The sequence below is a fragment of the Schistocerca serialis genome, chromosome 1, assembly GCF_023864345.2.
Source record: "Schistocerca serialis cubense isolate TAMUIC-IGC-003099 chromosome 1, iqSchSeri2.2, whole genome shotgun sequence".
NCBI classification, from domain to species: domain Eukaryota; kingdom Metazoa; phylum Arthropoda; class Insecta; order Orthoptera; family Acrididae; genus Schistocerca; species Schistocerca serialis.
In genome coordinates this window covers 201,513,549-201,535,813 of record NC_064638.1, presented here as the reverse complement: position 1 = coordinate 201,535,813, position 22,265 = coordinate 201,513,549, and the positions used below count along the sequence as shown (strand labels likewise).

At 38.2% G+C, this 22,265-nt stretch overlaps 1 protein-coding gene across 1 annotated transcript in view; it reads right to left on the bottom strand.

Annotated features, from left to right (window-relative positions):
* The window catches only part of LOC126465405 (integral membrane protein GPR180), a 73,543-nt gene that overhangs the window by 28,797 nt on the left and 22,481 nt on the right, over positions 1-22,265 (bottom strand). Inside the window, exons 2-3 of the mRNA XM_050096303.1 lie at positions 17,681-17,846; positions 5,615-5,848 (exon numbers count right to left, since the gene is read on the bottom strand). Of these exons, the coding sequence (XP_049952260.1) occupies positions 5,615-5,848; positions 17,681-17,846 (400 nt within the window). The remainder of the gene's footprint in view (positions 1-5,614; positions 5,849-17,680; positions 17,847-22,265) is intronic.

Here is a 22,265-nt window from a genome sequence, read left to right as displayed (position 1 = left end):
CTAAGCACATGTGTATGTCTTTTAGAAATACTACTTTTTGACTCTGCAGTCCGGGATCCAGAGAGAGTTTAAATTTTGCAGTCTTTTGTATGAGAGAAGTAGTGAAACAGAATTACAAAATGTGCTTCAAATGGAAAATTTGGGCAAAAAGCAATGACATTTCACAGTTTAAGGCAAATGAAATGAATTAACTAAACAGAATTTTGCATAATTCAAAAAATTGTTAGTTAATTGCATTCATACAATGTCATAAAAGATGAAGTTACAAAGCTGGTCTTAATAAGTTCAAAGCAATGCTTCTACATGTAAGTGTAACATAAGATGTCAAATGATAGTTAAATAAAACACTCCCACAAAATTTATATGGCAGAGAGATGACGTTCCTTCTTTCTATGGGAACAATTATATCCGCTCTATAATGAGCAATTCTCACATAAAATGAGGCTATTGCTTATTTTAGGACATCACATCAAGCAGCTTAGTGGTGTTTCATAGCTAGAGCTTATTTTCATGAGAGCACCTCATTTTGGCCATCTGAATAATCAAGTTTCCAATTATGTGGTCAAACATCTCACCCAGTGTTCACTAATACTTATTGTCCTGCATCTTAGTTCAGTATTTGGAAATGGTGTTATACAGGGAGGTTCAAAAGAATTACTCCATGTTCAGTGTCATCAAAAATTCAGTTTTATAGCTACCCATTAATCTGAGATCATGTCTGAAGACAATTTAAAAATACTGAATAGAGGAGCTGGACAAAATAATTTTACGCTACTATAAACATTACAAATCTGTAATGCATTATCTGACTTAACTGTAATTTATTAGCACTGTTCTTTGTTCTCCCCTTGTACTTTGATATCTCTGGAAGTGAACCCCGAGATTTTTCAGCATGATTGATTAATGGTGTGCTTTCAGTTACACAGCCAAGATGTTGGTTCCATTTTGTGCACTATATTTGGAAAACCAATTCAGCTGTCTTCTTCAGGTGCTGAGAGCCATGTTCTTACACATACCTGTTGCCTGGATCCCAACCAGACTATGTAGTATTGTTGGTGTCATACCACCACATATGACTGAGTTTGACTTCCGTGCCTGCTACGTTCTTCGATGCTCAATTGCTTTTCAGAGCTGGAAACAACTGGGAGAATGTAAGCTTCACAGAATAACATTGCAAGCTCTGGAAAACAAATGAGCATCAAAGGATTTAGTGGACACCAAGAGTTGAACTCTGCTATAAATAGTGGCACAACAGCAACAATATTTCACAATCCGCTGGGAGTCCAGGTGGCAAGTACACATAATCACACAACTTGTAGCACCTGAATACGATGGTTGGGTTGATGTAGAACCTAAATTATCTGATCTTTTATTAACCAACTCCTTGAATTATCTGACCAAGTGTTCAACCATCCATCTGCTCCAAAAAGTGTGGCACCATTGTCGATTGATGTTGCTCCTGTCCTAACAGGTGTCCATCCGAATAACACTCCTCACGCATGCTCAATTGACAGACTTTTGTCACACCAAACTGTTCGCTTTACTGTACTCTTTAATCAGCTGCTTTATTTGTAAGCTTTTCAAGTTTATTGCTGTATTCATTTTAATTTTAAGGTTACTGTGTAGTTTTATACAGTTTTAAAGTTGTGATTCAGTAGTGTAAGGATTCTGAAACACTAAAAATTGTTACAAGTCAGAAAAGGAAATGTTGTGTGCATAATCAAAGAGAAACTAAGAGTTCTGCAGAGACCTGACAAAGGTGAGTCAGTTACTAAATGAGCATGTGAAATGCTTGTTAGAGTGACACTCATTAAAGACTGCAAAAACAATGAAAAAGATCTTTAAGCTTTTGGGTTAACTGTAGATGGTGAGAACATTTTAAAACCTAGACTAGCACTGACAAAACCAAAACTTGAGCTCTTGAATGATGCAGTGTGGGTTTGGTGTTGCCAGGAAAGACTTACAGGGACCACCCTCTCAGGCCCTATCATAGAAGCTATTCAATTGCACCAAAAACTTGGGGTGGCATGTCTGAAGACAACAGATTGCAAGTAAGTGAAGGTTGGCTTCACTGGTGGAAACATCATCACGGCCTTAGGAAAGTTGCTCTTTCTGGTAAAAGCTCTCTGCTGATGAAGATGAAGGTAGAGAGCATGTCACAAAATTTGAAACACTAGTCTCAGAAAATAATCTGGTAACTGATCAATTATACAAACATTGTTGAGAGTGTGCTAAACTACAAAACGCTCCCTCAAAAACCCTTGTCTCAAAGAATGAAACAGTCACAGGCATGAAACAAACAAAGGATAGGATCACCATTGCAACATGCAGCAATGCAAATGGTGAGTATATGTTGCTGTTGTTTGTAAATGACAAATCTAAGAAACCAAGAGCCTTTAAAAACACAAACACACTGGCAGTTTACATTTATTACAAACCTCAAAAAGTGCTTGGAAGAATGGTAATTTGTTTAAAGAATGGTTTTTGTTGCATTTGTTCCAGCTGTTAAAATCAAAAAATGTACAATGCCATGCAGTTTTATTGCTGGACAATGCCCCAAGCCACGCCTCTGAGTCTGAACTTCAAGTAGGTGATATAAAAGCTATATTTCTGCCCCCAAAATTTACTTCATTAATCCAGACAATGGACCAGTGTGTTATGAAGTGGTTAAAACAACATTACAGGAGGAAATACATCAGCGATTTGTTAGAGAAGACAGAAGAGCGTTGTGATCTTTTAGAAGCAATGAAAGGCCTCAACATAAAAGATGCAATATGTACAGTTGGTCAAGCTTGGGAAGTACCTAAGAAAACCACTCTACAAAAACCATGGAAGAAAGTTTGTCCTAGCCTAAATAAAGACCTGGAACTTCCAGAATCTAATGAGTCAATTGCTGTAGCTTCAGTCACTGATTTGCAAACTCTTCATAATTATGTCCAAATTGCTGAAGTAAAGGAATGGCTAGCAGAAGGTGACATTGCTGCTGTCACCAATGAAGAACCTGAAGACCAGTAGAGAAGTAATCTTGTTTTACAACAGAATGTGTTGAGCATGAGAAGTCATATGATGAAGAAAAGGAAGAATACGAAAAGATCAGCCATTCTACAACAAAGGATGCATTCAAGACTGCCCTCAGATATCTGGAACAGCAGTCAACCACTACAACTATGGACATACTGTGTGCAAAGAAGTGGCGTGATAGAGCTGTGTCAAGTTTTACGAAATTGAAACAAAAAAAAACACTCCACATTTTTTAAAATAGATTTTCAGTGTCCAAAATTAAGCTCTGTAAATGACTTGTTTCATTTTTCTCTGATTATCAGACCTTTTTGGCATTCTGACCTCTGCCTGATCTGGGAAGTGAGGGTTAACCGGGGTTTTAGCTGTGTGCCCGAAATTGCACCATTAATTATCAATAGAAGTGTCTTGGCTTGATAACATATTTGTGATGATCACAAACCATGTCAAACCTTACAGTGCTTAATTGAGGGTAAATTTTAATGAGCTAATAGCTCCATGGTAGGGTTAGAGAGAGAGAGAGAGAGAGAGAGAGAGAGAGAGAGAGAGAGACTGTCAAGAGCAGTAAAGAGTTAGTGAAAATCTTCACTTGCAAAAAATAGTAGTGGAAGGGAAACTATATCAACTGATAGACATCAAATGCCATTAAAATGATATGTGGCTCCTAATGAGAAGACAAGTGCTGAGCTTAACATACAAGCAGAGATGATGAAGTCCACAAAAACAGTATGATGAGGACGATATATGTAAAACACTGATGATAGTACTGTTACTTCCAAACCTTGTACAAATTAAGTGAACTCAAATAAGAGCCTTGAGCAGTGAAAGAGTGCAATGCTTAACTTTTAATCAATGGAAACACGTAGTATGGCCTGCAAAGTCTGCTGGTCCACTATTCATAACTGCAGGATAGGGCCACAGTTTGAGAATAGCAAGGGTAGTGTACAACCCAGACTACTTGCATCTTTGATACACAGTGGAGGGAGGTCCTGTAACAGTTAGGGTGGCCCTAACATGATTACAGTAAAATCAACAGTTATCAGTTACCTATAGAATGAACTTAAGTAGCCATGTGCACTACATGTCACACGAATTGTTCCCAACAGGGGACTGCATAATCTGAGATGATAATGCAAACATGCGTATAGCTGGAAATGTCTACAATTAGTTTATCGAGTAAGAGGATGAAACAAGAAATGAAAAATTCAACAGCACTGAGTCACGGTGGTTTGTACGTGAAAAACCCATTAAGGGTAGATTATCCACTTTCTGCATCTCTAAAGGAACTAGAATAGTTTCTTTGTGGGAAACTACACAGGATATATAACCATAAATCCCCAGTATTCAGCAAGCCAAATGTAGGGCTACACCATTGCAGATGTGTATTTAGATTATTTTTATGTGTATTTATATTATTTTGTATAACTGCTATAACTTTCTTGAGAAATATTTCTAGTGAATAATTCTTGAGACTCTTCTCAGTGACAATAAATTAGTATTTCCTTTTGCTCTAATGAACTGTTTCTTTAAAAAAATCTGTTTATCAAATTTATGCAGAGAGGATCTTCTACATATTCCATGAATTTTCTGTTTTTCATTTTTTAAGAGAGAGAGAGAGAGAGAGAGAGAGAGAGAGAGAGAGAGAGAGAGAGATGCACATCAAAATAAATTAATGTGTGGGAGGTCAGAAATGATAGCAGAAACAATGGGCAGATCTGTGGGAGTAAAAAGGTGACAATAACAGAATACTTAAGAAAGAGACAGGTCACGTAGGTGATCTACACCACACACACACTGTAGAATTTTTTGTCCGACTGTTTATGCCTTGTACTTTATCTTACCTTTTTATACCCTGGATGCTTTTTTTCTGACTCTGCAACCAGCTTTTGTTGTATAATTTATGGATCTACTTTCAGTTTCTCTCACATATCTCTGACTTGTGAAACTTCTTTCTGCTGTTTCTTAATTATCAAGTTACAAAATATAATCTGTTCATAGCATTTTAATGTTGGGTGTTTTCTTCTCTCATGCTATTGTCTATCCCTAGAATCAGTTTGCTGATTAATCTTAATACCCAATTCTTTGAATGTACTTCTTCCTCACGTTTATCAAATGAAGGGACTCCATTTCTATCAGTGTCCCCTCTATCCCCAATTAAGAAAACTTTTTTTTTTTTTTTTTTTTTTTTTTTTTGGTGGGCATCAATCATGATCATTTTGTGATGTGTACAATATGCATTCTGAAGAACACTGTTTTCTGCATCTGCCATACATCAGCAATAAGTAGTTACGGAAATGGTGAAACTATTTTGCTTCTAGCATTGGTCTTAGTAGTCATTTGAATAATGCTAATTAGGTAGGACTTATAGCACTTGCAGACTTGGGTGATGCTTGTCAAATTCATATATACACTTTCTTCCTTTTTCATATTATAATACAGTTGTAACTTTTTTATGTAAGGGTACTCAACATTGTCAGTTATGCAAGAAAACTTGATATTAATAACATAAAATGCACTTATAACTTAGGTAACTGTGGTGCATAATTTACAAACCAAATAATTACTTCAATATGTAAAATACAGAAATAAGTCATACCCGCGACAATATATCAAAAATGTCTCCAGCTATGGATAATTCCTGGACACCCACGCCATCGAGTGAGAACTTAATTATATGAAGCAGTATAAATCCGAGACCCAAAAACTCCAGCAGGAGACTGACAGTGAACAGTCTGGTGACAGGATGACTCTGTCTAACTGCTGCATACAACTGCAGTGGTACAAGCACCATATAGCAGAGAAAGAATGCTAGATACAGCTCCACTGTTCCCTGAAAAAAGAAGACACCTCAAATTAAAACAAAAAGTTAAATAATGCAGAAAGAGGTTCAGTTCCATTCATCTTAAAAGATCACAACAATTTTTTACACTGACCTGTGTTTTCATTATTTCAATTGTTTTACAAGGAAAATGCAAGTGAGAAAACTAATAAATTATGAAACAGAATTGGTGACAAGTATTTACCTTCTAGAGGTGAAATATTTAGTAATGCTGATAGGCACATATAAAAATAAAAGTAAAACCAACAATGTTATCCTAGTTTTTGAAAGTATTAGTTTATTCCTCACCAAACAGAGAGGTATGGGTTGGGAAATGTTAAAAATGAAGGGCAGGTCACTTGGACCAAGGATGCAACTATTAGTTCCAAAAACTACGACAGGGGGTGGGGAGGGGAGAGAGGGAGAGGGGGGAGAGAGAGAGGGAGAGGGGGAAAGAGAGAGAGGGGGAGGGAGGGAGGGGGAGGGAGGGAGGGAGGGAGGGAGGGAGGGACGGAGGAGAGAGAGAGAGAGAGAAGAGAGAGAGAGGGGGGGGGGGAGAGGGGGAGGGAGAGGGAGAGGGAGAGAGAGAGAGAGAGAGAGAGAGAGAGAGAGGGAGGGAGGGAGGGAGGGCAGGAGGGGAGGTGAGAGGGGGGGAAACGGAGGAAAATGATGCACCATAAAGGAATTATCTGAATGGGATGCAAATTGGAAGATGTGATGTACATGTACAGATGATTTATTCAAGAGAAAGAATTTCACAAACTGAACAAGTGAGTAACACACTGATCCACCTCTGGCCCTTACAAAAGCAGTTATTTGGCTTGGCAGCAATTAATAGAGTTGTTGGATGTCCTCCTAAAGGATACTATGCCAAATTCTGTCCAACTGGCATATTAGATCATCAAAAACCCGTGATGGTTGGCCAGTCCTGCCCATAATGCTTCAAACATTCTCAATTGGGGAGAGATTCGGTAACCTTGCTGGCCAAGGTTGGATTTGGCAAGCATGAAGACAAGCTGTGGAAACTCTCGCCGAATTGTAAGCTGAGGATGGCTTACCATGAATGGCAATAAAATGAGGTGTAGAATATCAACATATCACTGTGCTGTAAGGGTGCTGCAAATGACAACCACTTGCAGACATGCACAATGAAAAGACTTTCATTGTGACAGTCTTCTCACTGTGCTCATCTGCTACTCATCTTTACAGTGAGTAGCAATCTATCCTAATCCTTATATTGTTGTTATTACAACCTGGAGTTACCATCAACAGACAATTCACTACTTGTGAGCTGCAACACATTTTTCACTTGATATCTTAATCTGCCCCCCCCATGAACCATGGACCTTGCCGTTGGTGGGGAGGCTTGCGTGCCTCAGCGATACAGATAGCCGTACCGTAGGTGCAACCACAACGGAGGGGTATCTGTTGAGAGGCCAGACAAACGTGTGGTTCCTGAAGAGGGGCAGCAGCCTTTTCAGTAGTTGCAAGGGCAACAGTCTGGATGATTGACTGATCTGGCCTTGTAACAATAACCAAAACGGCCTTGCTGTGCTGGTACTGCGAACGGCTGAAAGCAAGGGGAAACTACAGCCGTAATTTTTCCCGAGGGCATGCAGCTTTACTGTATGGTTAAATGATGATGGCGTCCTCTTGGGTAAAATATTCCGGAGGTAAAATAGTCCCCCATTCGGATCTCCGGGCGGGGACTACTCAAGAGGATGTCGTTATCAGGAGAAAGAAAACTGGTGTTCTACGGATCGGAGCGTGGAATGTCAGATCCCTTAATCGGGCAGGTAGGTTAGAAAATTTAAAAAGGGAAATGGATAGGTTGAAGTTAGATATAGTGGGAATTAGTGAAGTTCGGTGGCAGGAGGAACAAGACTTCTGGTCAGGTGACTACAGGGTTATAAACACAAAATCAAATAGGGGAAATGCAGGAGTAGGTTTAATAATGAATAGGAAAATAGGAATGCGGGTAAGCTACTACAAACAGCATAGTGAACGCATTATTGTGGCCAAGATAGATACGAAGCCCACACCTACTACAGTAGTACAAGTTTATATGCCAACTAGCTCTGCAGATGACGAAGAAATTGAAGAAATGTATGATGAAATAAAAGAAATTATTCAGATTGTGAAGGGAGACGAAAATTTAATAGTCATGGGTGACTGGAATTCGAGTGTAGGAAAAGGGAGAGAAGGAAACATAGTAGGTGAATATGGATTGGGGGACAGAAATGAAAGAGGAAGCCGCCTGGTAGAATTTTGCACAGAGCACAACATAATCATAACTAACACTTGGTTTAAGAATCATGAAAGAAGGTTGTATACATGGAAGAACCCTGGAGATACTAAAAGGTATCAGATAGATTATATAATGGTAAGACAGAGATTTAGGAACCAGGTTTTAAATTGTAAGACATTTCCAGGGGCAGATGTGGACTCTGACCACAATCTATTGGTTATGACCTGTAGATTAAAACTGAAGAAACTGCAAAAAGCTGGGAATTTAAGGAGATGGGACCTGGATAAACTAAAAGAACCAGAGGTTGTACAGAGATTCAGGGAGAGCATAAGGGAGCAATTGACAGGAATGGGGGAAATAAATACAGTAGAAGAAGAATGGGTAGCTTTGAGGGATGAAGTAGTGAAGGCAGCAGAGGATCAAGTAGGTAAAAAGACGAGGGCTAGTAGAAATCCTTGGGTAACAGAAGAAATATTGAATTTAATTGATGAAAGGAGAAAATATAAAAATGCAGTAAGTGAAACAGGCAAAAAGGAATACAAACGTCTCAAAAATGAGATCGACAGGAAGTGCAAAATGGCTAAGCAGGGATGGCTAGAGGACAAATGTAAGGATGTAGAGGCCTATCTCACTAGGGGTAAGATAGATACCGCCTACAGGAAAATTAAAGAGACCTTTGGAGATAAGAGAACGACTTGTATGAATATCAAGAGCTCAGATGGAAACCCAGTGCTAAGCAAAGAAGGGAAAGCAGAAAGGTGGAAGGAGTATATAGAGGGTCTATACAAGGGCGATGTACTTGAGGACAATATTATGGAAATGGAAGAGGATGTAGATGAAGATGAAATGGGAGATACGATACTGCGTGAAGAGTTTGACAGAGCACTGAAAGACCTGAGTCGAAACAAGGCCCCCGGAGTAGACAATATTCCATTGGAACTACTGACGGCCGTGGGAGAGCCAGTCCTGACAAAACTCTACCATCTGGTGAGCAAGATGTATGAAACAGGCGAAATACCCTCAGACTTCAAGAAGAATATAATAATTCCAATCCCAAAGAAAGCAGGTGTTGACAGATGTGAAAATTACCGAACTATCAGCTTAATAAGTCACAGCTGCAAAATACTAACACGAATTCTTTACAGACGAATGGAAAAACTAGTAGAAGCCAACCTCGGGGAAGATCAGTTTGGATTCCGTAGAAATGTTGGAACACGTGAGGCAATACTGACCTTACGACTTATCTTAGAAGAAAGATTAAGGAAAGGCAAACCTACGTTTCTAGCATTTGTAGACTTAGAGAAAGCTTTTGACAATGTTGACTGGAATACTCTCTTTCAAATTCTAAAGGTGGCAGGGGTAAAATACAGGGAGCGAAAGGCTATTTACAATTTGTACAGAAACCAGATGGCAGTTGTAAGAGTCGAGGGACATGAAAGGGAAGCAGTGGTTGGGAAGGGAGTAAGACAGGGTTGTAGCCTCTCCCCGATGTTGTTCAATCTGTATATTGAGCAAGCAGTAAAGGAAACAAAAGAAAAATTCGGAGTAGGTATTAAAGTCCATGGAGAAGAAATAAAAACTTTGAGGTTCGCCGATGACATTGTAATTCTGTCAGAGACAGCAAAGGACTTGGAAGAGCAGTTGAATGGAATGGACAGTGTCTTGAAAGGAGGATATAAGATGAACATCAACAAAAGCAAAACAAGGATAATGGAATGTAGTCTAATTAAGTCGGGTGATGCTGAGGGAATTAGATTAGGAAATGAGGCACTTAAAGTAGTAAAGGAGTTTTGCTATTTGGGGAGCAAAATAACTGATGATGGTCGAAGTAGAGAGGATATAAAATGTAGACTGGCAATGGCAAGGAAAGCGTTTCTGAAGAAGAGAAATTTGTTAACATCCAGTATTGATTTAAGTGTCAGGAAGTCATTTCTGAAAGTATTCGTATGGAGTGTAGCCATGTATGGAAGTGAAACATGGACGATAAACAGTTTAGACAAGAAGAGAATAGAAGCTTTCGAAATGTGGTGCTACAGAAGGATGCTGAAGATTAGATGGGTAGATCATGTAACTAATGAGGAAGTATTGAATAGGATTGGGGAGAAGAGAAGTTTGTGGCACAACTTGACCAGAAGAAGGGATCGGTTGGTAGGGCATGTTCTGAGGCATCAAGGGATCACCAATTTAGTATTGGAGGGCAGCGTGGAGGGTAAAAATCGTAGAGGGAGACCACGAGATGAATACACTAAGCAGATTCAGAAGGATGTAGGTTGCAGTAGGTACTGGGAGATGAAAAAGCTTGCACAGGATAGAGTAGCATGGAGAGCTGCATCAAACCAGTCTCAGGACTGAAGACCACCACACACACATCTTAATCTGATGGTAAATGACAGCATCATCTGTAAACAGTCTATGAGGATTGCTCAGATTTTATCCTAAATCACTTGTATAAAGAACAGCAGAGGCCTATAACACTTTCTTTGGAATGCCAGATAGCACTTCAGTTTTACTAGATCACTTTCCATCAGTTATTAAAAACTATGACCTCTCTGGCAGGTAACTGATTACAACTCACTTGTAAGGATCAGTGTCAAAAGAATTTTAGAAATCTAGAAAATGGAATCAACTTGTGACCTGTCAATAGTACTCAATACTTTGTGTGAATTAAGAGCCAGTTGTATTTCACAAGAATGATATTTTCTGAATGTGAGCTGATTATGTGTCATAAGATAGTTTTCTACGAGGCATTTCAATGTTCAAACACAGTACATGTCCCAAAATCCTACTAGAAATCTATGTCAATGATATAGGTTCCTTCTGTTTCCTTTCTTGTATATTGCTGTGACTTGTGCAGCTTACCAGACTTTAGGTACAGATCTTACATCGAGCAAGCAGTTGTATATGACTGTTAAAAATTAGGCTATTTCATCAGCATATTACGAAAGAAACCTAACTGGTATACTGCCAGGATGGTAAGACTCGTCTTAAATTGATTTATGTTGCTTTGACTCTCTCTTAGAAATGCGTCAAGCAAACTTTTATCTGATGTTCTGAGTAGATAAATTTTACATTTATGTTTGGTGGATTTGGATAATATGGTACACAGTCTCGCTGCAATGACCTTGTGGTCACTGGTGCTATTTATTTGCTCAGGATTCTTCGTCACTAAGAGGTCTAATATGTTACTGCAATCACTGATACTTTTGTGTGGACTCCTGAACTAATTGCACAAAATAATTTTTGGAGAATGCATTTCTACATCAATGATTACAACGTGTAAGCAATCTTGTGGTGTGTAGTGGAGAGTACATCTAGTATCACTAGCTGTTTCCCCCTTCCTGTTCCATTTCCAAATGGCATTTTGGAACGACAACTGTCGGTAAATCTCTGTATTAGACCTAATTTCTCAGAATATCTTATCGTGGTAATTTTGCAAGATGCATGTGGGAGAAAGCGAAACATAGATTGCCTCTTCTCAGAATGTACTCTTCAGGATTTCAATAGTATACCTTTCTGTGAAACACAATCCTTTCTTCTACCATTTTCCACTGGACATTGTTGAGCATCTGTGTAATGTTCTTGCAGCAACCAAACAATCATTCAACAATTAGTTGTCATCAGTTCTGTTAATTCATCCTGGTAAGAGTCCCAGACTAACGAACAAGACTCAAACAATGATCGAACCCAAGTGTTTTGTAAGCCATCACCTTTGTGAATGAATTATATCTCCTCAAGATTCATCGTACGAATCTCCAACTCACATCTGCTTTTCCTTACATTTGTTTTACATGGCTGTTGCACTTTGGGTCACTCTGGATCGTTAGCCCTAAGTATTTTACGGAAGTTATTGTTTCAGGTGATTTTTCACAAACAGTGTAATCCCACAGTAGTGGATTTCTTCACCCATTTATGCATAGCAAGTTAAAAACTTTGAGGTTCATCGATGACATTCTAATTCTGTCAGAGACAGCAAAGGACCTGGAAGAGCAGCTGAACAGAATGGACATGGTCTTGAAAGGATATAAGATGAACATCAACAAAAGCAAAACAAGAATAATGGAATGTAGTTGAATTAAATCTGGTGATGCTGTGGGAATTAGATTAGGAAATGAGACGCTTAAAGTAGTAAATGAGTATTGCTATTTGGGGAGCAAAATAACTGATGATGGTCGAAGTAGAGAGGATATAAAATGTAGACTGGCAATGGTAAGGAAAGCGTTTCTGAAGAAGAGAAATTTGTTAACATCGAGCATAGATTTAAGTGTCAGGAAGTCGTTTCTGAAAATATTTGTATGGAGTGTAGCCGTGTATGGAAGTGAAACATGGACAGTAAATAGTTCAGACAAGAAGAGAATAGAAGCTTTCAAAATGTGGTGCTACAGAAGAATGCTGAAGATTAGATGGGTAGATCACATAACTAATGAGGAGGTATCGAATAGAATTGGAGAGAAGAGAAATTTGAGGCACAACTTGACTAGAAGAAGGGATCAGTTGGTAGGGCATATTCTGAGGCATCAAGGGATCACCAATTTAATATTGGAGGGCAGCGTTGAGGGTAAAAATCGCAGAGGGAGACCACGAGATGAATACACTAAACAGATTCAGAAGGATGTAGGTTGCAGTAGGTACTGGGAGATGAAGAACCTTGCACAGGATAGAGTAGCATGGAGAGCTGCATCAAACCAGTCTCTGGACTGAAGACCACCACCACAACAACAACAACAAGTTAAATTTATTTATGTTCTGGATAAATTGCTAGTCCTTTGACGAACTGTCAATCCTCTGAATGTCTTCCAGCAATCTGCTAACATCCTCTGGCACTGCTTCCTTCTTACAGACAACCGTGTCACCTGTGAAATGCTGTATGGAGCTTTCGACATTGTCCACTATGGCGACCAAATGGCCTTCTTGAAGCCAACACTCCCCCACTGCGGAATCTGTGTACCCATCTGTCTGCACCCAGAGTGATCCTCATGTTCAAAAATTTCTTAATATTTGTGTAGCAACACACTATCTTGAAGCACTCCTGAAGTAATCTTTATATCTGTCAGTTTCATTTCATTAATAAAAATGAGATCGACAGGAAGTGCAAAATGGCTAAGCAGGGATGGCTAGAGGACAAATGTAAGGATGTAGAGGCTTATCTCACTACGGGTAAGATAGATACAGCCTACAGGAAAATCAGAGAGACCTTTGGAGAAAAGAGAACCACTTGTATGAGCACTGAAAGACCTGAGTCGAAACAAGGCCCCGGGAGTAGACAACATTCCATTAGAACTACTGACAGCCTTGGGAGAGCCAGTCCTGACAAAACTCTACCATCTGGTGAGCAAGATGTATGAGACAGACGAAATTCTCTCACACTTCAAGAAGAATGTAATAATTCCAATCCCAAAGACAGCAGGTGAATGACAGATGTGAAAATTACCGAACAATCAGTTTAATAAGTCACAGCTGCAAAATACTAACGCAAATTCTTTACAGACGAATGGAAAAACTAGTAGAAGCCGACCTCGGGGAAGATCAGTTTGGATTCCGTAGAAATATTGGAACACATGAGGCAATACTGACCCTACGACTTATTTTAGAAGCTAGATTAAGGAAAGGCAAACCTACATTTCTAGCATTTGTAGACTTAGAGAAAGATTTTGACAATGTTGACTGGAATACTCTCTTTCCAATTCTGAAGGTGGCAGGGGTAAAATACAGGGAGTGAAAAGCTATTTACCATTTGTACAGAAACCAGATGGCAGTTATAAGAGTCGAGGGACATGAAAGGGAAGCAGTGGTTGGGAAGGGAGTGAGACAGGGTTGTAGCCTTTCCCCGATGTAATTCAACCTGTATATTGAGCAAGCAGTGAAGGAAACAAAAAGAAAAATTCGGAGTAGGTATTAAAATCCATGGAGAAGAAATATAAACTTTGAGGTTTGCTGATGACATTGTAATTCTGTCAGAGACAGCAAAGGACTTGGAAGAGCAGTTGAACGGAATGGATAGTGTCTTGAAGGGAGGATATAAGATGAACATCAAAACAAAAGCAAAACGAGGATAATGGAATGTAGTCGAAATAAGTTGGGTGATGCTGAGGGAATTAGATTAGGAAATGAAACACTTCAAGTAGTAAAGGAGTTTTGCTATTTGGAGAGCAAAATAACTGATGACGGTCGAAGTAGAGGGGATATAAAATGTAGACTGGCAATGGCAAGGAAAGCGTTTCTGAAGAAGAGAAATTTGTTAACATTGAGTATTGATTTAAGTGTCAGGAATTCGTTTCTGAAAGTACTTGTATGGAATGTAGCCATGTATGGATGTGAAACATGGACGATAAATAGTTTGGACAAGAAAAGAATAGAAGCTTTCGAAATGTGGTGCTACAGAAAATGCTGGAGGTTAGATGGGTAGATCACATAACTAATGAGGAGGTACTGAATAGGATTGGGGAGAAGAGAAGTTTGTGGCACAACTCGACTAGAAGAAGGGATCGGTTGGTAGGACATTTTCTGAGGCACCAAGGGATCACCCATTTAGTATTGGAGGGCAGTGTGGAGGGTAAAAATTGTAGAGGGAGACCAAGAGATGAATACACTAAGCAGATTCAGAAGGATGTAGGTTGCAGTAGGTACTGGGAGATGAAGAAGCTTGCACAGGATAGAGTAGCATGGAGAGCTGCATCAAACCAGTCTCAGGACTGAAGACCACAACAACAACAACAACAACAATTATACGCTGAGTTCTATTGCAATAAAATCCTGAATTCAGTCACAAATCTGATCTCATTCTTCTTTTCTTCTTTTTTCAGCTCAAAATGGTACCAAATGCTTTCATGAAGTCAAGGAACATGGCATCAACGTGGGTGCACTTGATCTCATGCACAAACGCAATGAGCTCAGTTTTGTGAGATTAAATCACAGTGGTTCTTTCCCATCTCTTAAAACCTTGTTCAGCACATACCTGTCTATGTCATAATGAAGAATACTTCGGAATTTTATTCATTTGTGCTCGACATCTTTGCTCTCAGAGTTGAATTTTTTATGTTGGCTACTCAAATACTTTGAAACTTGTATCCTATCATTCTTGCTAAACAAAAACAATTTCTTATCTTTCTCAACATTCCTTGTAATACTCAGAGTCGCTGATGCTATCAGAGCCTTATGATCACTGATGCCACCTTCTACATTAACTGATTAGAAAAGTTTAGGTCTCTTTGTGGCTAGGAGGTCTAAGATGTTACCTGAAAAGTAGGTTCTCTAACTAATTGCTTGAAGTAATTTTCATACCAGACATTCACAATAATATCATGCGAACTATTATCTCTGGCACCAGTTTTGATTGCACAACTGTCTCATTAGCTGGCACACTGAAGTCCCCCCTACTAAAACAGCAAGGTTAGTAATCAGGAAACTCACTCACAAAATTCTGCAAGTTCTTTCTGAAGTGCTCTGCTACTATGTCTCCTGACAGAGGTGGTCTATAGAAGCAACTGATTACCACATCTGGTCCACCTCTGACACCTAACTACACCCAGATTTTGGTATTTCACAAATTCCGATGATGTTTTATGCCTACCACCACCTTAGAATATGTATTTTCGTCAACATAGCAGGGGCAGATCAAAGTCAGCACCAACTATAATTGTATGGGATGAGTATCTATTTGAAATAAGACTCAACAATGTGGGAAAAGACTGAGTGTTACTTACTATTAAGAAGACATGTCAAGTTGCAGACAGGCAAAATTAAGAGGCACTCACATATAGCTTCCGACCACACACACACACACACACACACACACACAATTGCCAACTCCAGAATCTCAGGTCAAGTTGCTGGAGTTAGCAGTAGCGCGCGCGCGTGTGTGTGTGTGTGTGTGTGTGTGTGTGTGTGTGTGTGTGTGTGTGTGTGCGTGCGTGTGTGTCTTTTATTGACGAAGGCTGTGGCTGGAAGCTATATGTGAGAGTCTTTTAAGTGTGCCTGTCTGCAAGTTGACGTGTCTTCTTTATGGTTAGTAGCAATCTGTCTTTTCCTACAGTGTTGATATTCCTACCTGAGGTTTCCATTGTTTGAAATAAGCCTCAAACTGTCATTGACCCTTTCAGCAATTACATCACCTGAATTCAGGGGTTAGTAAAAGTAACCAATTATTAATTTATTTCCGTTGTCAAGTATAACCTACACCCACACTAGCTCATGTGAAAGATCTACTTCCATTATATGATGAACCACTCCTAACAGTGACAGACACACCACTACCAACTAAATTTTGTCTATCCTTTGTGTACACCATTAGGTCCTTGGTAAAAAGTTTAGCTGAACTTATCTAAGGTTCTTAGACAGATTTCAGTACCTACAAAAATTTCTACTTTAGAGCTTTCTAAGAGCACTTGGAGTGATTTGGACTTTCCCAAGGCAGCTACAATAATTTACAAATATAGTAATGATGTTTTCTAGGTTTACTCTAGTCCTGTGTTTGACCTGCTTCCTTCAAACGTGTACCCTTGGATGAAGTTCTCCAAGACACACTAACCTGAAAACCGTGTGCTCCATTACATCCAGCCCCTACTATACTCTCTACGTAGCTGCCTCCCACGTATAATGGTCCTCTGATCTCTTAAGCAGATCATGTCACCCCTACACTCTATGATCCAAGTCAAGTAATCTAGAGTTTACACAGCCACAGAGCTGCTTGAGTCTCTGATTCAGACACTCCACTCAGCTCTGTACCAAAGACCTGGAGAATCAGTCTTGTCAATTATGCAAAAATACACTTCAGCATTACAGTTTTTTCTGATGTGTTAACTGTTCTCGTGATATGCCAAAAGTACCTTAATTTTGTCTGGATTATTTTGGCCTCCAAAGATATTTTTTTGTTTTATTTTTCCATTACTATTTTATTTTTCACTTTTTCAGCCCACAACATGCTCAAAATCTCTTTCCAAACACACTATTCAAAAGACTACCTAGCATAAATTTATCTAAAAAACAATCAAAGCATATCTCTTAAATAATGAATGCTGAAAGAACAAAATGTGATTGCAGGTGAATAATACTAATGTCTCATATATTTTCCGAGTTCAACATGACTGGATGTTGACTCTGTTACTCAGCACGGCCTTGGTCCTAAGGTTATTGGTAAGTGTGTATGATATGTGCAGTGAAAAGTGTGGAGAGACTGAAGGAACATGTTATTAAGCTATGTTGTTCGTAGTATGCACAAAAGTAAGACAATTGTTGTGTTAGGTGTAAATGAATGATGTAGTGCATGTGGTGAGACATTGCCCTCACTTTCAGGAGACTGCAGGCTCACACACTGTCTGGCCCTCCTGGTTTAGGTTTTTGCAATTCACACCATGCAGATGTCAGCGTCACCCTTTAATAATCAGTGACACACTATCTGTCCTCCCATAATTAAATATGAGTAAACATATCCATATGTCTGTATATATGATTTATGTCTCCCTCAAAATAAGATGAATGATCGATCCTACATCATCACAAAAATTATCACTGGATGAATAAATTATTAATACTAGTGAAATGTTGCATGGCAATCAAAGATGTTAATGAATAAAGCTTAATTCTCAGTCAAGTACACAAACCTGTTTGTCAAAAGAGAACTGGTACACCAGGGAAGTAAATCCAGTGACATTGGGATTTCCATTGACAAGCCATAAGTCGTATTCCAGTTCAGCTTCTTCTGGAAAGTGATGCCAGGTACAAGTTGTCAAATTACGATAGCATGCAACTAGACTGATGTACCAAAATCTGAAAACAAAAACATGTAAATCTTTAATGTAATCAATTAACAAATTTCCAACAGTTTTGTAATATCTACATCTATAAACGTACTTGTCAAGTGCATCCCCATCAACCTGAGTCTGAGTGAGCAGGCCCTTCTTTCTAATCTTTCTTCCCAACTTAAGCCTCTCCCTTTCCCTTAGCAAGAAAATAATAGTTCTAAAAGGAAGGGATGGGTTTTTACAATTTTAAATACATCTACTAATATATGAAAATATATAAATTTTAAAAAAATTGCAAAAACCAACAAATCATATTATACGAATCATCAGCTACACCAGATGTGTATGAGTCTAGCACGCAATACAATCTGAGCTAGTCCAATCCCCTCCCTGAAACACTGCATCGCTGCTCCACCAGGTCCACACTGCAGTGCCGTCTCCACCAGATCAAGTAAGTAACGTGTTCCGAGCAAAATCAAATGATCATTAGGATGTGAACATACACAAACTAAATGATGTATTGTGAACAAAATACAAATATGAAACATAAAGGTGAAACATACAAACAAAAACACACACACTATCAATGCAACATACGAGGGTAAGTCATAAAGTTTCAAGTGTGACCTCAAAAAATAATATTACATAATTAATTTTGGTTTGGTTATTGGTTTGTAGATAAATGCCTGCACTTATGGCACACAATGAAATCCCCATACTACAGTAGCACAGCATGTCATTAGAGAAACCAAAACAAAATGACACATCCTGTTACTAAAGTGCAGTGTCATGCTACATAGGCTACGTAGGTATGATTGGTTGCTCAAGCAAACCCCAAAATTTGAGTGAGTATGCACAGCGGTCCTCACTGAAAACTGCAGTATTATTTTTTCTTTACATTACTTTTAAAATTGACTTGCTCACCACATTGATGGGTAGCTGGTTTTTGTAATACAGCACTGTAAAAAGGTTATTTTAAAACAAATGGCTAACTGAATTTGTAGGAATTAAAATCCACATTGACATATAGCGTATCAGTGAAGTGACCATTTTCTAAAAAAAAAAATCAAATATTAAGGGAATGCCACTTTTTAAATCAATAACATAAACTGAAGGCGGTAACCTTTAATTATTATTTCCTTCACTTTCTCAGACGTTAAGTTCGGTTAAAAATGGAGTGACGCGGACCTTGATCAAGCGTCACTTCCTTTTAACTGTATGGTGTGTGTTATATTGCATTTAGGAACTTTCGGGTAATTGAACATGTATCAATAATTACGGATTTCTGTAGTTGTATATATATGTTTGGATGTAGCTGTATTGCATTGATGTACTGGTGGATATTGTGTGGTATGACTCCTGTAGTTGACAGTATAATTGGTATGATGTCAACTTTATCCTGATGCCACATGTCTTTGACTTCCTCAGCCAGTTGGGTGTATTTTTCAATTTTTTCTCCTGTTTTCTTTTGTATATTTGTTGTATTGGGTATGGATATTTCGATTAGTTGTGTTAATTTCTTCTTTTTATTGGTGAGTATGATGTCAGGTTTGTTATGTGGCGTTGTTTTATCTGTTATAACGGTTCTATTCCAGTATAATTTGTATTCATCATTCTCCAGTACATTTTGTGGTGTATACTTGTATGTAGGAACGTGTTGTTTTAAAAGTTTATGTTGTAAGGCAAGCTGTTGATGTATTATTTTTGCGACATTGTCATGTCTTCTGGGGTATTCTGTATTTGCTAGTATTGTACATCCGCTTGTGATGTGATCTACTGTTTCTATTTGTTGTTTACAAAGTCTGCATTTATCCGTTGTGCTATTGGGATCTTTAATAATATGCTTGCTGTAATACCTGGTGTTTATTGTTTGATCCTGTATTGCAATCATGAATCCTTCTGTCTCACTGTATATATTGCCTTTTCTTAGCCATGTGTTGGATGCGTCTTGATCGATGTGTGGCTGAGTTAGATGATACGGGTGCTTGCCATGAAGTGTTTTCTTTTTCCAATTTACTTTCTTCGTATCTGTTGATGTTATGTGATCTAAAGGGTTGTAGAAGTGGTTATGAAATTGCAGTGGTGTAGCCGATGTATTTATATGAGTGATTGCCTTGTGTATTTTGCTAGTTTCTGCTTGTTCTAGAAAGAATTTTCTTAAATTGTCTACCTGTCCATAATGTAGGTTTTTTATGTCGATAAATCCCCTTCCTCCTTCCTTTCTGCTTAATGTGAATCTTTCTGTTGCTGAATGTATGTGATGTATTCTATATTTGTGGCATTGTGATCGTGTAAGTGTATTGAGTGCTTCTAGGTCTGTGTTACTCCATTTCACTACTCCAAATGAGTAGGTCAATATTGGTATGGCATAAGTATTTATAGCTTTTGTCTTGTTTCTTGCTGTCAATTCTGTTTTCAGTATTTTTGTTAGTCTTTGTCTATATTTTTCTTTTAGTTCTTCTTTAATATTTGTATTATCTATTCCTATTTTTTGCCTGTATCCTAGATATTTATAGGCATCCGTTTTTTCCATCGCTTCTATGCAGTCGCTGTGGTTATCCAATATGTAATCTTCTTGTTTAGTGTGTTTTCCCTTGACTATGCTATTTTTCTTACATTTGTCTGTTCCAAAAGCCATACTTACATCATTGCTGAATCCTTCTGTTATCTTTAGTAATTGGTTGAGTTGTTGATTTGTTGCTGCCAGTAGTTTTAGATCATCCATGTATAGCAAATGTGTGATTTTGTGCGGGTATGTTCCAGTAATATTGTATCCATAATTTGTATTATTTAGCATGTTGGATAGTGGGTTTAGAGCAAGGCAGAAACAGAAAGGACTTAATGAGTCTCCTTGGTATATTCCACGCTTAATCTGTATTAGCTGTGATGTGATATTATTTGAATTTGTTTGGATATTAAGTGTGGTTTTCCAATTTTTCATTACTATGTTTAGGAACTGTATCAATTTAGGATCTACTTTGTATATTTCCAATATTTGTAGTAACCATGAGTGGGGTACACTATCAAAAGCTTTTTGGTAATCAATGTATGCGTAGTGTAGCGACCTTTGTTTAGTTTTAGCTTGATATGTCACCTCTGCATCTATTATCAGTTGCTCTTTACATCCTCGTGCTCCTTTGCAACAGCCTTTTTGTTCTTCATTTATAATTTTGTTCTGTGTTGTATGTGTCATTAATTTCTGTTTAATGACTGAAGTTAATATTTTGTATATTGTTGGTAGGCATGTTATGGGGCGATATTTAGCTGGGTTCGCTGTGTCTGCTTGATCTTTAGGTTTCAGATATGTTATTCCGTGTGTAAGTGTATCAGGGAATGTGTATGGGTCTGCAATGTAACTGTTAAATAATTTAGTTAGATGTGAATGTGTTGAGGTGAACTTCTTTAGCCAGAAATTTGCTATTTTATCATTTCCAAGGGCTTTCCAATTGTGAGTAGAATTAATTGCTTGGGTGACTTCATGTTGCAAAATTATCACTTCAGGCATTTGTGGTATCATCTTGTATGTGTCTGTTTCTGCTTGTATCCATCGTGCATGCCTGTTATGTTGTACCGGGTTTGACCATATGTTGCTCCAGAAGTGTTCCATGTCTGTTATGTTTGGTGGATTATTTATTTTAATGTGTGTGTTATCTATTGTCTGGTAAAATTTCTTTTGGTTTGTGTTGAATGTTTGGTTTTGTTTCCTTCTATTTTCACTTTTTTTGTATCTTCTGAGTCGTTTGGCTAATGCTTGTAATTTCTGCTTCTTTTCGTCTAATTGCTCTGTCGCTTCTTGTTGTGAGATTTTACCTAACCTTTTTCGTTTTTTTTCCGAGATTTCATTTCTTATAAATTGTGTTAGCTGTCCGATGTCTTTTCTCAGTTTTTCTATTTTGATCTGTAGCCTGTGTTGCCATGCTGGTTTTGTGGGTTTCTTCTGTGTGTTGGTTGGTTCTGATCTCTGCCTAGTGTGTATATTTAGCGTAGTGAGTGCTCCTATATAAACCAGTAGTTGTAACTCTTCCATAGTTGTGTTTTCATTTATTTTGTTGTGTATGATTGTGTTGATAGTTTTTATTGTTGTTTCGACTTGTGGGTTATTTGGTGGTCTATGCAAGAATGGTCTAATGTCTGTATTATTATTATTATTATTATTATTATTATTATTGTATTAAATAACTAGAAATGAAGCCAGTTGAGTATGCTATGATGAGAACATTTATACTGTGAAGTATGAATTTAAATAGCAGTTTCTTTTAATATAACCTTTTGATACAGCCACATATGTTACTAGTGAGCCAACATACCTGCTGTGAAGAGTGCCCCATCTCTCCTAGCTAAAACATTCAGTAAATGGACAGTACTTAAAACAACTTAGCAAAGTTCTTTGTGGTTGAATTTGCGGCTCTGCAACAATCACGAAACACAACAGACAGTGAGAGAT